This window comes from Falco naumanni, chromosome W (assembly GCF_017639655.2).
Source record: "Falco naumanni isolate bFalNau1 chromosome W, bFalNau1.pat, whole genome shotgun sequence".
Taxonomy (NCBI): Eukaryota; Metazoa; Chordata; class Aves; order Falconiformes; family Falconidae; genus Falco; species Falco naumanni.
The window spans coordinates 26895352-26911699 of record NC_054079.1 but is presented as its reverse complement, the minus strand read 5'-3'; the positions used below and the strand labels follow the sequence as shown (position 1 = coordinate 26911699).

The 16348-nt window shown below is 41.7% G+C and overlaps 1 protein-coding gene across 3 annotated transcripts in view; it reads right to left on the bottom strand.

Annotated features, from left to right (window-relative positions):
* Positions 1-15352, bottom strand: part of LOC121080526 (E3 ubiquitin-protein ligase KCMF1-like) — a 53702-nt gene extending 38350 nt beyond the window's left edge. Inside the window, exon 1 of one of the 3 annotated variants that reach the window (XM_040578599.1) lies at positions 14925-15352. In XM_040578599.1, the coding sequence (XP_040434533.1) occupies positions 14925-14940 (16 nt within the window). In that variant the 5' untranslated portion in view covers positions 14941-15352. The remainder of the gene's footprint in view (positions 1-14924) is intronic. The other 2 variants (XM_040578598.1, XM_040578600.1) reach the window with 2 other exon arrangements.
* Between the last annotated feature and the right edge of the window lie 996 nt (positions 15353-16348).

The following is a 16348-nucleotide window of genomic DNA, read 5'->3' as shown; positions in this document are numbered from 1 at the left end:
CATATACGCTCTCTCAGTATGCCAATAAAATAAATCAGTTCTAAAGATTCACATGCAAATCTGCAGATGCTTTCAGCTTTTCAAGTATACCTCTGGGGCACCAAGCACATGAATTGGAGACTCCTCTAGTTCGACACTTGAAAACAGGACCTGCTCTCTAGACAGCATTTGACACCACCACCACCCCACCCCCCTCAAAAAAAAATATAAATCATTCAATCTAATACAACTATATTCCTGACAAGCCAGGATGAATACTTCCCAGTCTCAGCTCTAGTGAAGAGCAAGCTTCTATCCACTTAGAGAAAAACAGACAAAAAACTGGACACCCTTATGTCAAATTCAGAAAGCAACCATAGAGGAGATAATTTTAAAATGCTTATAGGATTCCCAGGCAACTCATCTAGATAAAACAGATGCAGAATACTTCATCTCAAGAATGCTTTAATTTGTTTAGCAACATGCAATTGCTCAATTCGCATTAGTGGAGAAAAGCTACTGCTGAAATCTCCAAGAGTAACACTTTATTTGCTGTCTTAGATACATTTTTTCACTAGCTTTACAACTTCCAGAAAACACCGCAAGAGACACAAACCACGTTTTTCAGAGTTGAATAAGCAAAGAACTCTACATTAGTAATACTGACCATCCAAAATTTATCCTTTATGCCTGATGCCCTAATCAGTCTCTTTATGATTATAGTCTACTTCTGAGTTAGTTCAAAGAACTATTAATGAAGCACTCTCTCCTACAGCACACAGACATACCTGTATTCAGACTATATGGATAGACCTTTGCATTTAAGAAAAAGTTAGGTTAAATCTAATATTTTTAGAAGATACCTATCTAAACATTTAGAAGATAACAGAAGTCATAAGCTGTAAGCAAAACTTATTTACAATAAAAGTTTTTTCATACCTAATAATCTCATAAAACAGAAACACAAACTTAGTGGACAATGCAAGGACTTTTAATCAAGCAGACTTTGTTTTCATTAAATATCTGACATTGTCTCAGTAGCCTTATCTTTCAATTAAGATAATTTAGTCTTCAAACACCATCACATGAAAGGTTGCTAAACTACTATAAATACAGTAATTTAAGTAAATAGCAAGGCATTGTATCAGCACAGACAGACTTACATGGCAGCATAAGAATTGGCACTGTGTGGTCTTACTTAACATTTCTGTTAGTTTGGAAATTGGCAAACAGCACACGAATCCTACAGAAATTACTTGAACTGAGGAGAGCTCTAAACAGTAACAAGTGCAAGAAAATATTAATAGCAGCATCCAAGTCCTGCACTCATTAAAATCAATGATGAAGTTTCTTACTCAACAGCATGAGATCAAGGTCCTGAGATTTTTGTAGTTGTGAAAAGGACAATAAAGATTCAACTTGGGAGAACACGGGGGGGGGGGGGGGAATATAAGGACAAAGTTGTCTGTCAAATCCTGTGGGGCTTAAGGGTTGTAATTCTGAAGAAAATCTTTGAAGGTTTTTAAGAACTTGCCTTAATCCACACAACAAAACACACACAGAAGAGTGACAAAAAAGGAGAAAGCAAAGCAAACAATGGGAACAAAGTGATATACCTGCTTAGGCTTCAGAGAATTAAATAGTATGGTTCAGTTGAGCAGACAGACTACCTTCACCTTAACTCATACTTTTATAAACTTAACCAAGCTTTTTCTTTCAGCCACTGATTATTTAACCCATTTGGCAACAGTACAAATCAATTTTTCTTGTAAACTCTTACCTTTACACACAGTTATGTGGAAATTTACTATTTATTTAAAAGGTACACTCTGTTAGGAGGTGCTGAAGCTGGTAGCTCAGTAAAGGCAAGGCTACCACAGTGCCATACCCCCAGGTGCAGAGTAGCAAGACTGAGTGAGCATGTATTTCCAAATAGGCACACATGCTACAATACAAACACACAAAGCCAGCCACACAGATCAACACTGACAGAAAAATGTAGCAGCACTCTTGATATAAGAATTATTTACTTTTAAAAAGAAAAAGGGGGGGGGGGGGGGAAATAAATATCTATAGCGAAAAACAAGAAAGAATTTGAAAAACAGAGGATGTTAGTTAAATCCTTACAAGCAGTTAACTAAGCATGGCCTTGGGAGAAGGAACAGACACCATAAATACCTCAAGCTGGGGCACAAGATAAACTCAAGGAGAACCAAATGGTTAAGGAGACCAAACAGTAAATTCCTGGAACTGTGAGAACTATCCTAATTAGCATAGTAAAAGATCCACCCCCAAGCAAAGAGAGCCCCCTACTGACAAAGCCACCTCCCCACAGAACATGCAGGGTGAAAAAAAACCACCAACCACTGTACCTTTAAATGGAGACGAGGCTCATAAGAACCAGTGAGAATTAAGTGCGACTAAACATAATTGTAAACAATCGTTTAAAGTGTATAAAGAGTTCTGCTATGTGTTAAGAAGTGTGCTAGTTTTGTGGATTTACCACCTAGCACCCATCTCTGCAGACATGCAATAAACAAGTATCTCTACTCTGTGTGTGGATTGGCTCTTGCACACCAGGTAAAGAACCCAGATTTGGGATAACACTCTCTCAAACAGCACCAATGACCTGTTCCTCTCTCTGGCTGATCAGGATGAAATCCTGTTAAAGGAAAATACATACGTGTATATATATATACACACACAGTATGGCCCCTAGATCCCTAGTCTCCCCCATTCCTGGCAACTAGGCATGCAGGCACACTCCAGCTGCTGGTACTCAGACCTCATGCACCTACACACACACATACCGTGGATTCCTCCAGTAACTGGCCTTAGACAGTGTATCCAGTAGCTGGCCCCTGGATCCCCTGGTCTTCCAGCTGCTCGACACACACACAAATAAGTGTCTCTGGTAGCTCATCTGGACTTATGGCCTTTCCAGTAGCTGTGTCTCAGACCCTGTAGCCTTGCCAGTAACTGACCCAGACTTACCACCTCTCCGATACCTGGCTCACAAGCCTCTCATCCTACTTTCTGGCTAGTCTGGCTTGAAGTTTACTGGCTATTACATGCACTCAAACAACTGGAAGGCACTCCAGTTGCTGGGACCTCAGGCTCATGAGGCCCTTTCTCCAGTTGCTGGCATTCAGACCTCCATACACACACATGCACACAAAATAGAGAAACTCCTCACCTAGGAAAAATAGGGAGTTTAATAAGACAGGTTAGACTGTGTTGATCAAGCACAGGGCATGGCCAGGCAAATGTAATGATAAGCAACCTGTTTACACGTGACTGGGCCTTTTATCCCCTTATTCCACTATTTTCCCATGCTTATTCCTCTCCAGTTCACCTCTATACCTCCCTTCCCTTGCCTTTGGGCCTTCCCCTAAATACCCCATACTAAGTCTTGCACAACACCAAAATGCTCTTCCCCTGCATCCTGAGTACTATATCCCTGAAGAAAGAACACACACACACACCCCCCATCCCCCAGAGTCTGCACGGTAATAAGGAAAGCCTTTCTTTTTGACTACTCTCAGCAAGTCTCATACCCAGACAATGGTCTGATTTGCAAAAATAAGGGTTTCTTTAAACCCAAAATAATACAAGTGTACTGAAAAATGTTATAGTAGAACATAAGAAAAAAACCTACACTGGATCATTTAAGTATTACCCATGTTCTACCTTCAGGAATTCTCAAACATGGTCTTACAATGGAAACAACAAAGAGAATGACTTCACAACCACTCCCACTCATCCTCACAGAGAACCTCTCTTTTCAGTCAGATAACACACCCACAGAAACTACAACTGCTTACAAGGAAAAGCAATAGAGAAAGTCTTTAATATGGGATTTGAGGCTTTTATAATAAAGAACGTACAAGAACTTTCATGCCTACTTCAGTCAAGCTTTAAACTTGTTGCATTTTTCTCCTCCCCTTCTTTCACTCACCACTGCACGTGCTTCTTGGCTACTGGCTTGTGCTTTCCCCAAATACACAGCCTGACATACCACACATCCATCTTGCTTTCTCTTGGTCTCATAAGCAAGGGTCACCCCGTTGGCTTCACGATTCATAATTTCTAATTTCTTTCCTGTTGTCATACACAGGAAGTATCTAAAATATACCACAGTATGTTCCCCTTCCAGTCTTGAATCATTTTTACATGCCTCAGACCTATTTCTCAACAAAGTGCCTGAACATTCCTCCCTAACAGTACGCTAACACAAGGAAAGTAGTAAAAACAAGTGACAAAAAAGTATTGTTATATGTAAAGGTAAGAGCCATCACTGACCTATGGATCACAGTTGATGCAATCAGAATAACTTATGTGGAAGGGACTTCTGAAGGTTTCTGGTCTAACCCCCTACTCAAAGTAGGGCCAATGAGAGCAGATTGCACAGGGCCTTGCCCAGTTGAGGTTTGAATACCTCCAAGGATGAGGATATCACAACCTCTCTGGGACCCTGTTCAAGCATTTAACCACCCTCATGGGGAAAAAGGTTTCTCCTTATATCTAATCAGGATTTACCATGTTCCAACTCATTGCCCCTTTTTTCTTGTCCTATCCTTGCACACCTCTGAGAAGAGGCTGGCTCCATCTTTTCTACTCCCTCCCATTAGGTATTTAGACAGCAAGGAGATCTCCCTGAGCCTTCTCTTCAAGACATCTGGGTTTGTTCAGTCTCTCTTCACATATCACATGCTCCAGTCTCCAACTATCTTGGTGGCCCCCATTGGACTCGCTCCAATATGTCATAGAATGGTTTGGGTTGGAAGAGACCTTTAAAGGTCATCAAGTTCAACACCCCCTGCAATGAGCAGGGACATCTCCAACCAGGTCAGGTGGCTCAGACCCCATCCAACCTGACCTTGAATGTTTCCAGGGATGGGGCATCTACAACCTCTCTGGAAAACTTGTTCCACTGTTTCACCACCCTCACTGTAAAAAAATTCTTCCTTATATCTATTGTGAATCTACCCTCTTTTAGCTTAAAACTATTGTCCCTTGTCCTACAGGCCCTACTAAAAAAAAAAAGTCTGTCCCCACCTTTCTTATAAACTCCCTTTAAGTAATGAAAGGCTGCAATAAGGTCTCCCTGGAGCCCTCTCCAAGCTGAACCACCAAAACTCTCTCAGCCTGTCTTCACAGGAGAGGTGTTCCAGCCCTCTGATTATTTTTGTGGCCCTCCTCTGGACCCACTCCAACAGGTCCATGTCTTTCCTGAGCTGAGACCATCATCAGATATGCCTGTGAGGAAATGCTCACCCTCACATGAAACACCTCCAATAGTTAGCACCTCCTTTAAAAACATAGGATGCACATAAGATGTCAATGACTCAATGTCCAAGTGGAAACCAGTAACGAGAGAGGTGTCCCTCAAGGGTCTGTGCTGGGACCAGTACTGTTTAATATCTTCATCAATGACATAGCAGGATTGAGTGTACCCTCAGCAGGTTTGCAGATGACACCAAGCTGAGTGGTACAGTTGATTTGCTAGAGAAGGATGCCACCCAGAGGGATCTTGGCAGGCTTGAGGAGCAGGCCCACAGGAACCTCATGAAATTCAACAAGGCCACGTGCAAGGTCCTGCACCCGGTCAGGGCAATCCACAGTATCAGGACAGACTGGGGCAGAATGGATTGAGAGCAGCCCTGCAAAGGAGGATTTGAGGATATACTGGTGGATGAAAAATTGGACGTGAGCTGGCATTGTGTGCTTGCAGTCCAGAAAGCCAACTGTATCCTGTGCTGCATCAAAAGAAGCATGGCTAGCAGGTTGAGGGAGGTGATTCTGCCCCTCTACTCTACTCTCACGAAACCCCACCTGGAATACTGTGTCCAGCTCTGGGGTCCCCAGTACAAGACAGACACGGACCTGTTAGAGCGGGTCCAGAGGAGGGCCACAAAAATGATCAGAGGGCTGGAACACCTCACCTGTGAAGAAAGGCTGAGAGTTGGGGTTGTTCACCCTGGAGAAGAAAGGTCTCCAGGGAGACCTTATTACAGCCTTTCAATACTTAAAGGAAGTTTATAAGAAAGGTGGGACAGACATTTTACCAGGGTCTGTAGTGACAAGACAAGAGACAAGGGTTAATAAACTGAAAGAGGATAGATAAGATTGGACATAAGAAAGGATTTTATTTTTTTTTTTATGATTAAGGTGGTGAGACACTGGGACAGGTTGCCCAGAGAAGTTGTGGATGCCCCGTCCCTGGAAGTGATCAAGGCCAGGTTGAATGAGGCTTATCTAGTGAAAGATGTCCCTGCCCATGGCAGGGGGGTTGGACTAGATTATCTTTAATGTCCTTTCCAACCCAAACCATTCTTTGATTTGATGTTGCACATAAGAGGGTCTCACCTGTGTGCTGTATTCTCAAGTTTCCTTTTAAGGATGCACATCACAGAAAAGTACAACTGTATCACCCTACTAGTTTACCACATCAAGACAGCAGTTTTCTATTCTAGGAAATTATGTACACACATACATGAACTTGATATTCCATCAATTAATTTCAGAGAAACTTTTAAGAAGGTGGCATTTGGGGTGTGCTCTAGCCTAGAATAACTCTACCTGTAGCACAGACATTCTATATTCCTAGTACTACTCTACACTTATTTTCACATCTTTTATGAGCTTTCTATATAGAGAGTTAGCCCACCCTGGCTCCTGCAGGAGATTCTAAAGGATGAATTGCTCTCCTCCTACATTCTGCCACACACACCATAGCAGTCACTACCTTACAGCACTGGCAACATTGCTTTGCAGAACAAATTCAAAAACAGCTCAGCACCCTCATACCAACACCTCCTGTCAATACCAACAGATGTCCAATACTTTTTTAATCCTGCATTACCCTGTCAAAGAAAGGGAGGTATAATACAGCAAAGGCCCTAGTGTAGTAGCTGTAATACTGACCACAGAATGCTTTTCTTACAAAAATAGCTCGAGCTTTTTCAAGTTAGAGCTTATTAACAAGTCTGCTTTTTTTCTGCAACATTTGCAGAGGCCTTAGAATAACCACAGGTAGACAACAGAAGTATTCTCAACCCTATTGTTCATATGCAACTTCTCTAGCATCCTGAACTTAAGTTGTGGTTTTTTTCTCTCCTTGAACTATATAAATCTAAATTCAAAAGTACTGCCTCAATTTAACCAAAAAAACCTAAAGCAGCATAGACTACTGTAACTGCATCACACAGCTGAGATTCAAGTCCTTAGTGCCACAAAAAAGAACGCAGGCAACTTCTTGCAGTCTAGAGAGGTTTAACACATTATCCTACATAGTTAAAAAATTCCATTGCCTTCAAAAACATTAACAAAAAGAACATATGAAGAAAGGGGAAAAACATGTCTGGAACAAGTTTAACATGAAATTCAATGCAAGCATCACAAACAGAAGCCATTAGCTGCTGATCTGATGCAGTTGCTCAGAAAACTGCCATCGTGGCATCCCTCCAAGCCAGAATTCAGAGTTCTGTACCCCCAACCAATTATTTCAAAGTGGTGCCATTTTGGTTGTTGGGGTTTTTTTGAGGGAGGTTTGTTGGTGTTTTTTTTTCCATTCCTGAATAGACTTGTATTTTTACATGTTTTTCAACAATCCTATCAGAGATGAGCTCCTTATTCAGCTTTCTTTTCACACCACTTAAATCATTCCTGCTTCCAGAATACAAGAAACAAAAGAGTAACTAAGCTCTATATTACAAGGAACCAGCAAAGCCATGATTCTCCGTTATGTAAAAGACTGAATAATTTATTTTCTCACACCATTACAGACTATAAAACATGCCCATATATGTCAAAACACCATTTAAATATGATTTCTTTTATATGCCACCATGTGTTAAGCCTAATAACCTGTGCTCTGCAGATCCCCTGTTCCTTCAGACAGCTATCTGGAATAACATCGACAGCAACACCTACCACTAATAGTTTGACCCATGAGGATCACAGAACTACTCTAAGAACATCCTTTACTTATAAAGCACTCTTCTATAAGAAGGTTCCATATTGCTTTTTCAGCTCCTTGCACCAAGTCTTCCTTATCCTGGAAGTTTTTGGGGTTTTTTATACTGTTGGGTCCTGCCTACCAAGTAGTTTGACAGATTTGTAGACCTTATAACAAGAGACCCGAAAGAGAACATTTTGCAGATCATTGCATCTATTCCACTTTCAGTATCCAAAAAAACACAGGGCAAAAAGCTTTTCATCCTTAGAATTCTCTGAAATTGAAAATAACCAAGGGAAAACCGTGCTAGGAAACATATCTAAAGTTTTTAGGAATTAACTGATACCACCCAGCTCCCAATTCAACTTAATAAATCTGCAGTTGATTTAATGAATATAGTTTACAATTACAAGTCTATAAGATGAAAGATTGTCATGGTTTACAGCAGGAGTAAGAGTCTGGGGACGAGCATTCTATCTGTACAGCAGTCAACTTACATTTGTTGATATTTTCATCTTACATGGGCAATACGTACAATAGCAGGAGACAGAATTAAGATGTATACAAGGTAGTTAACACACACTCTTAAGGTCGTGTGTGTGTGTTTTAGAAGTTTAAACTGCAAAGGGTTGTTCTCTATGGCTTACTTTGCCAAAGCTTTGATGCCCTTCTTAAAGGGCACCTTGAATTTTTATTTCAGACACCTACCTTTCCATAGTCAAATTTAGAATTAAACCTGCCATAAATGAACCTGTTGTCTGGCTACAAGAACTTTCTAATAATCATAGAAGTCCAGTTGAGTCCGTATTGAGACTCCCAGCAATTTCAAGATCCACCCAAGTAAAAAAATACCACCAGCATACACAGAAATATATAAATTATGCAATAAATGTGTAGGAAATAAACCTGAATGCTTCTTAATAATTTTTTCTAAGCAAAGATTGAAGTTACTGACAAGTACACAATGAGTCCTTCTACTAATATCTCTTAATACATTTTCAACCTTGAGAAACTCCTATGATCCGCTGCTTCTGGGGATGGGATATTTGAGATAGGTATCCAGACGTCACCACTAATAAAACAGTTTAGAGCATATCTATCCAGTTGGATACCTCCAAGACACTTTTGTCCAGACCCCAAATAATACTGAAGGCTTTCTAGCACACTTGCACATGCCCATATATTTATTCACAGAAGCTACTACCAGTTTCCTGCCACACTACCATGAATCTGTAGAGAAACTCAAATGTTTCACAGAGGTAAAGACATCTTTAGTTTAAACAAACCTAGTCACTTTTCAAAGTACCTCGAGGGTTTTCTTCATGTTCAAAAAGAGCTCCAACCTCAACCAAAGACTGCAAAAGGTACGAGTCAAGCAACTGCTTGTACTCACTTCTGAACTCTATGAATGAGGACCACTTACGCAAGTGATAAGGAAAGCTGAAGCCACTTCTATGAGGGAAAAAACAGTATTTTAACTTTGCAGAGACCTCACTCGCTTTTAGGCTCTAGACAGTTGTTGAGCTTACACAAAATAAAGCTTCATGAAATAGCTCAAAACCAAAAAATTCGTTTACACATACTGGAAACCAGTGAAACTACTGAGCATGTCACTATACCCTGCACTGAAAGAAATTCAAAATTACTTTATTTCATTGTTACTTTATCACAGTGTTATCATAATTAACTTTGAAACAAACGTGTTGTGGTGGATTAACCTCAATTGGTTACCAGATAGCCACCCAGACACTCTCACTCCCCCTCAAGAGGTCAAGGAGGGGCAGGGGTGTGGAATAGGATGAAAAAGCTTGTGGGTGGAGATAAAGATAGGGAGATGACTTCCCAATTACTGACACAGGCGAAAGACTTGATTTGGGAAAAATATTTTTTAATTGGCAATAAAGTAGGATGGCGAGAAACAAGCCCAAAAAACTAAACCACTCCCCCTCCACACTTCTTCCCAGGTTCAGCTTTACTCCTCCATTCCCAACTCTTTACTTCTTCCCCCCAAATAGAGAGAGACACAGGAGGGAGACAGAATTGGGGGTTGCAGTCAGTTCATAATAGTTTTTCTCTGCCACTCCTCCTCCTCCTCACACTTTTCTCCTGCTCCAGCACAGGTCCTCACCACAGACTGCAGTCCTTCAGGGAAAAAAGACTGTTTAGCATGGGGTCCTCTCCATAAGCTGCAGTTTCCGCCACTAGCCTACTCCTGCACCAGATCCTCTCCACAGGCCACAGCTCCTTCCTGGAGCCTGCTCCATTGTGGTCCTCTCGACAGGTTCCAACACTGGTCTGTTCCCATTCCTCTCCATAGGCTGCAGGGAAATATACCTGCTATAGCATCCAGAGCACCTCCTCTCCCTCTCCTTTTATTCTGACCTTGTTGTCTGCAAGATTGTTTCTTACACTTTCACTCCCCTCCCCTGTTTCTTACACACACTGCTGCACAGCATTTTTACCCTTTCTTAAATTTGTTTTCACAGAGGTGCCATCAGCTTCAGTGACTGGTTCAGCTTTGGCCAGTGATGGGTCCTTTGCAGAGCCAGCTAGAGCCAGCTCTGTCCAGCACATGGGCAGCCCTGTCTCTTCTCACTGAGGCCACTCCTGGAGCCCACCACCACCAAAACCTTGCTGCATAAACCCAATACACGTGAATGACGTTAAGGATCATATTTACATAAGAACATACGAATTAACATGAGTTCAGATCAGAGATTCAACTATTCATGGAAGGTTGTAGGAACATCACAGAATATCAGACATTAGATTCTCTACACAGCAACCTTTTAGTCTCAATTAAGAGACATGAAATATTAGGTTTGAGATAGAATCCAAAGTTTTAATCCTTCAAACTAGAAACCAGGTGGTATAACTTTTTCTGTGGAAAAAGTATTGCACAGTCTAGTTACGGTGTGAAAAAGCACTTCTGTTCATCAGTTGTGAATCAGCCTCTTTAATTGTATAACCTCCTGTTCTTGTATTACAATAAGCAAAAGTTATAGGCACACTTCATCTGTATTATTTAAGCTATTCATTCTTTTTAGATTCTCTTTGTCAACCCTGAAGATAAGGATTTTTTTCAGTCTTTATTCATGCAGTAGTCTTTTGTCTCCTTCCCCCCCCTCCCCCCAGTCACATCACTTCTTGAGTTGTTTGGAGGGGATTCAAGCTGCATACAATAGTTTATATTATAAACTTTTTTATATGTTATAAATTTTATAACACTATTATACTGAAATCTGACAGTGCTGCCTGAATTTAACTGTTGGTCTTATGACACATTTTCACAGACTTTAACTATCACATTTGTCCACCTAGTTAAAGTTCCCTAGGCCAATAATGCATTTTGATTAGATGTTTTGACCAAAACATTCCTAAGAACTAAAATAGGAGAAAAGCCACTGATTTACAAGTATTAGTTGCAGCTTTGAACACCCAGAATTTTCAGTTGGGCCTTCATGAAACAAGCAGCACACAGATAGTAGCCACCTGTAAACTCCTGTCCAAGTGATTTGCCTGGCATTTCCTAAGAACTCCATAGAAGAGGAAGGAATGAATCCAGCTTTCCACAGCAAAATTCAACTATCAACATCACAAAAATAAATCCTTTCTATAATGCCTCATCTGGTCCTCCCCTATATACAACAGCCTCCTTCCCTATACACCACTGACAAGGCAGAGTGCAACAGGTAATATGCAGCTATGTAATTTCATAGTGCATGTATTCAAAGAGGGCTGAATTAGGTTTCTCTGCACAAGCTAGCTCTGGCACATCCCAACTCCAGAGTGCTCAATTTGACAATCTTGCTGAACAGCTTCATGAACGCAGTAACATTTTTCATCTTGCCAACAAACAGCAGTAAAAACAAAAGCATGATTATCTACAGTGATACCCCACAACCTTCCCCAAGTCGATAACGCTGAAGTAGACACTTTAAGGTACCTGAAAAGTTAATTTCTCCCTATTGTTTTCCTTTAAACACAAGTTAATTTCACTCATCTAGCACTGCTTATTGAGAGCTTATTTAGCTCTTTCTAAAGTTCCTTGGAAGACCTTCTAGTCACCCCTAGCTCAAATAACTGTCTTATTTGCAAACATTTCTATCCCACTATTCCCTTTCCCCACATTCTCCACTCGCTGGATAAAGTTCTATACCAGTTCCATTTCTGAAGGTATTAAACAGTCAACGGTTGAATTCTCCTCTCTTTTCCCGTCTCCCAACCAACTTCTGAACCACAACATGACTTAATTTCTTGTCATAAAGCAAAGAAAATTACCAAGAGACTGATGAAAAGTAAGCTTATACCTCCATCAGACACTTAAGAGCCCCGAGACATTTGAATTCCAAGTTCTCCAGTATTTATCTTCTCAAATACATCCTTCCCCATGACAAAACTGATTCTTGCAAAACCAAGCTATTTTGACAAAACGCACACAGCAGAGATACAATTTATTAACATATTCGAAACTCACTTTTCTCCTATACCTTATCCTTGCAAAAACAACTTCCATCAACTTACAGATTAAGAACTCTCAGCTAACCACAGACCCTATATCAAGGCAACTTATTCTAACCTTATAACTAAAATAAACTTAACACTTAAAACATGTTAAAAGTGGAATAAAACATTAAGAAAACAAGACAAACCAGGTTCCTATAAAAAAACCAACCTATCAAAGTACAACTGTTGCTGCAGCTTTATATCTTTTCAGTTTTTATGAGGTTTTTCCTTCTTTATATAAAAATGTCAACAATGTAACATTACCATCAACAGTTTTAGATGTTTTCATTTTTAAAAACATGCAACTTCAAAGAACATTGATATACCCATTTCCAATTTTTAACAAAACCATATTTTACATTATTTCCATACTTTGATTTTGATGAATAGAAAGACTGAGAAAAAAAACATTATTCCCCATGCTATAAACAAAACCTAGCATCCACTAGAAAGACCTCAAAACGTAACCTCTATCAATCAAAACCACTTTTGATAATTCTCCTTTATTAAAATATCACAACACTGAACAATGCATCATACCACTTTTGTAGCTTTAACCAGTGCAATCTAACAAGTCACATCATACTACCCTGCTTTAAATAGCATACCATGGATATCTATCAAAGCAGCAGTTTACAGAGTATTTTCTCCAACAAAGCCACAAACAAAAACTTTTTATTAACCCTTCTTTTACTCACTGCTTTTAGCATTTGCCTCATTATCTACATAGGATGAGGATAATCCAACAACCCCACCCACCCTCTGGAAAAAACACCAACATACATATACACCCCAAACAAAAACCACACACACAAAACCACATCTTAATCAGAATAGAACCATGAGGCTTTGGTACCTTTACTAGAAAAAAGGGTTAGTAGATTCAGGCAAGACTGGTCTTAGATAGGCAAGCACACACAGTAACAAAATGCTGAATAACCATCATACTCTAGTTCAACATCAAGCTACCAACCCTCCATCTAGAACTCAGTATTATTATTCCCAAACATTAAAGTCTTCTAGCACATTGCTTTCAAAACATTAAGATTAAATAAAGATATCTCAATCCTTTTAAAAAAGATTATTCTCACAGCTCTAGGAGAATCAAAATTATATATGGAGACAGGTTCCTAACAGAGCAAAATATTATCCTTTTAAGATACAAGGAAGAACTTCTATGTAATATGTTATACTAGTGTAACTACCAGTAAGAAAAGGCAGAAAACCAAGCAAGTTTCCTTACAAATATCATACACAACTTCTCACTACATAAATTTCCCTCTTTCATTTTCCTCTCCATTTCCCTTCTTTCATTTTTCCTCTCCATTCTTCTCACTTTTAATTAATCCTTAACTATTCACTTCACTTACCCATAAAAAAATAAAATACAGAAGAACACACACACAAAACAATTGTATGGTGACCTCTCTACAAAAGCTGCTGCTACATCAGCATGTTTCCTCTTTAAAATACAAAAAATGTACATTACTTCTCAACCTGCCAAAGCTATCAAAATACAAACTACACATGAACAAGGCCATGAACATTCTATAAACTTTTTCTCCCAATCCCAACACCACAGCCAATTATGTGCATGAGTTCCTTCTACACCTACCATGCACATACCCACCCACCCTTCATTATACCAAAGCAAACCACACCCCAATCCAATTCCCCTGGATACCAGGCCACCTCTCCTTGCATCGCCTCCCCTCAAATACTATTCTTCCCATGCTTTATGCCCACGGTCCCTTCTCTTCTTCCTCCCTACCCTAAGAAACCTGGGGGTACTTCCCATCGTCACAGGGAGCATATCATGCCAAACCTGCCTCCCCTTCCTCTCCTGCGCCCCTTCTTCTTTCACATCGTGCCATTCACAACTCCCAAGACACATCAGCAAGCCACCCTGACACACATTTCCCACCCCCCTTACACCTTCCTCCTTTCCCCCCAAAACAGATTCCTCCAGACCCATGTCTCAGGCCCGTCCTTCAAACAGTGAAGTAAGAGGAGTGAAAATAAACAGCTCTCCTGTCTCCTCCCCTCTATTATCTGCCTCGGACACACTCCTTGTCCGGGGCAAGCCAAGGCCCGAGTTGCAGGCTAGTGAGGGGTGACGGTGAATAGGCCTACTTCAACCTGTAGCAGGCCCTTCAAACTCAGTGAGCACAGGCCTGGCGTGCATGTTTAGTGGCGATAGAAAAGGGACTCAGGGCCTAGGAGCCTACTCGTAACGGCCACAGCAACCACCTCTCCTCCCGCGACACTGCAAAGCGAGGCCTGGCAGCCACCTTCCTCCTCCCACCACAACCACTTTTTGCAACCGACTCCACAGACCTCGCTCTCAGCGACGGCGCCGCCATGTTGACCCACCTCACACGGCGACACGCGAGGCCCTAACGCCGTACAGGGCTCAAGGACGTCTCTTTCCGATTGATCCCGATACCCCCCTCCCTCCCCGCGGACTTGGGTCTCTCACCTTCATGTCGGGACATCCTAATTTTGAGGCTGCAGCCCGGGCCTGTCCCTAGGCTCCTACTAGGCTGCTCGGGCGTCGCTTTAACCTAGGTCCCTCCCTCCTTACGGACTGACCGCCAAGCGAACAAGCAACAAAAAGGTGAAGGGGGGGGAAGGAAGGAAGCAAAGAGATATCTGTTCCAGCGGCGCCGGCCGGCTAGCCAGCCTGCCTCTCCCTCCCTCAGAGGGGCGGATCCACCAGCAATAACTTCCCAGGCGCCGCGATACGGTGAATCTTAGGCCCCTCTTCCTCTTCCGCCGCTTTAATCTACACCCCTCTTCCTGAGTCCCCACTTCTGTTCCCTTTTCTGTTATTGTAAGAACAATAATTCCTTCTTGCACCCTTCAGCTCTTTCCCGTCCTAAGCTTAATGTCTCCCAGTTTCTTTTCTTCTCCATCTGTGTTTTATTTTTAAAGTCTTTCTCTCTCTCTCTTTTTTTTTTTTTTCGTTCCTTCTCTGTCCAATAGCCGCTGCTACTACACACAGGAAGGAAGAGGAAATACACAGCCAATGGAAAGGAGGATCGGCACCACCCAACGCAGGGAAAGCTGTGGGATTGAGCATAGTTTACGTGTACTAGATGGGGCTCTTCCCTTCTTCCTCTAAACTAGGAAAGACTGCTGTCTTTCCACCAAAGGCACAGCCTCCTCCACCATTTCGGCTTCTGACAACTGCCCGCGTGCCGCGGGAGGCAGAGAGAAGAGTCTCCCCGCTCGCCCCTGTTGTAGAACACACTGCTGTAGCGGTGAGGCTAAACCTTTGCGGGTGCACGGAGATCTCCTCCCTCATCCCCTAGTAAGGATGCCAGAGAGCAAGGAATTGCAGCAACCTGAGAGCAGCCTTGAAGAAGGGGACAAGTTCAGCGAGGTGGTTCATGGTACTTCCCATTCCCTCTCCTTTCCAGTATGGCTTGCAAAACCCTTTCTAATTCGAGGAGGTGTAGCAAATAGTGATGAATCTGACAGGTCCTGATGCTTCCTGCCCCATCCTGGCTGCCTGACTCCTGCAATGCTGAGGGTGCTTGGGTAACTTCTTAATCAGTCGAGAAAGGTAAATGCCAGCCTGCCTGCAACAGGTGCCATATTGCACATGTGTGAGTTTTACCTAGTCTTGATAATTCTCAGTGTTTCTGCTTAGGCTGTGAAGTGCTGAGAGGTGGAGAGGGTGACCTTGTGGCCACAGTAACATACTGATTTATCATAGGTGAACTAAGCCATTTTAGTGGGATATTCCCATACTTTTCTGTGCATTTTTTTTCATTCTGCCTCTTACTAGTGTTAGGCTCCAAAGGACAGGGTTGTGTGTTTCAGAATGCAGAGGAGGAGCTCCAAACCTTGCACAGCTCCTGACTGCTGCAGGAGCTTTCCCATAAGAGGATTAAGATA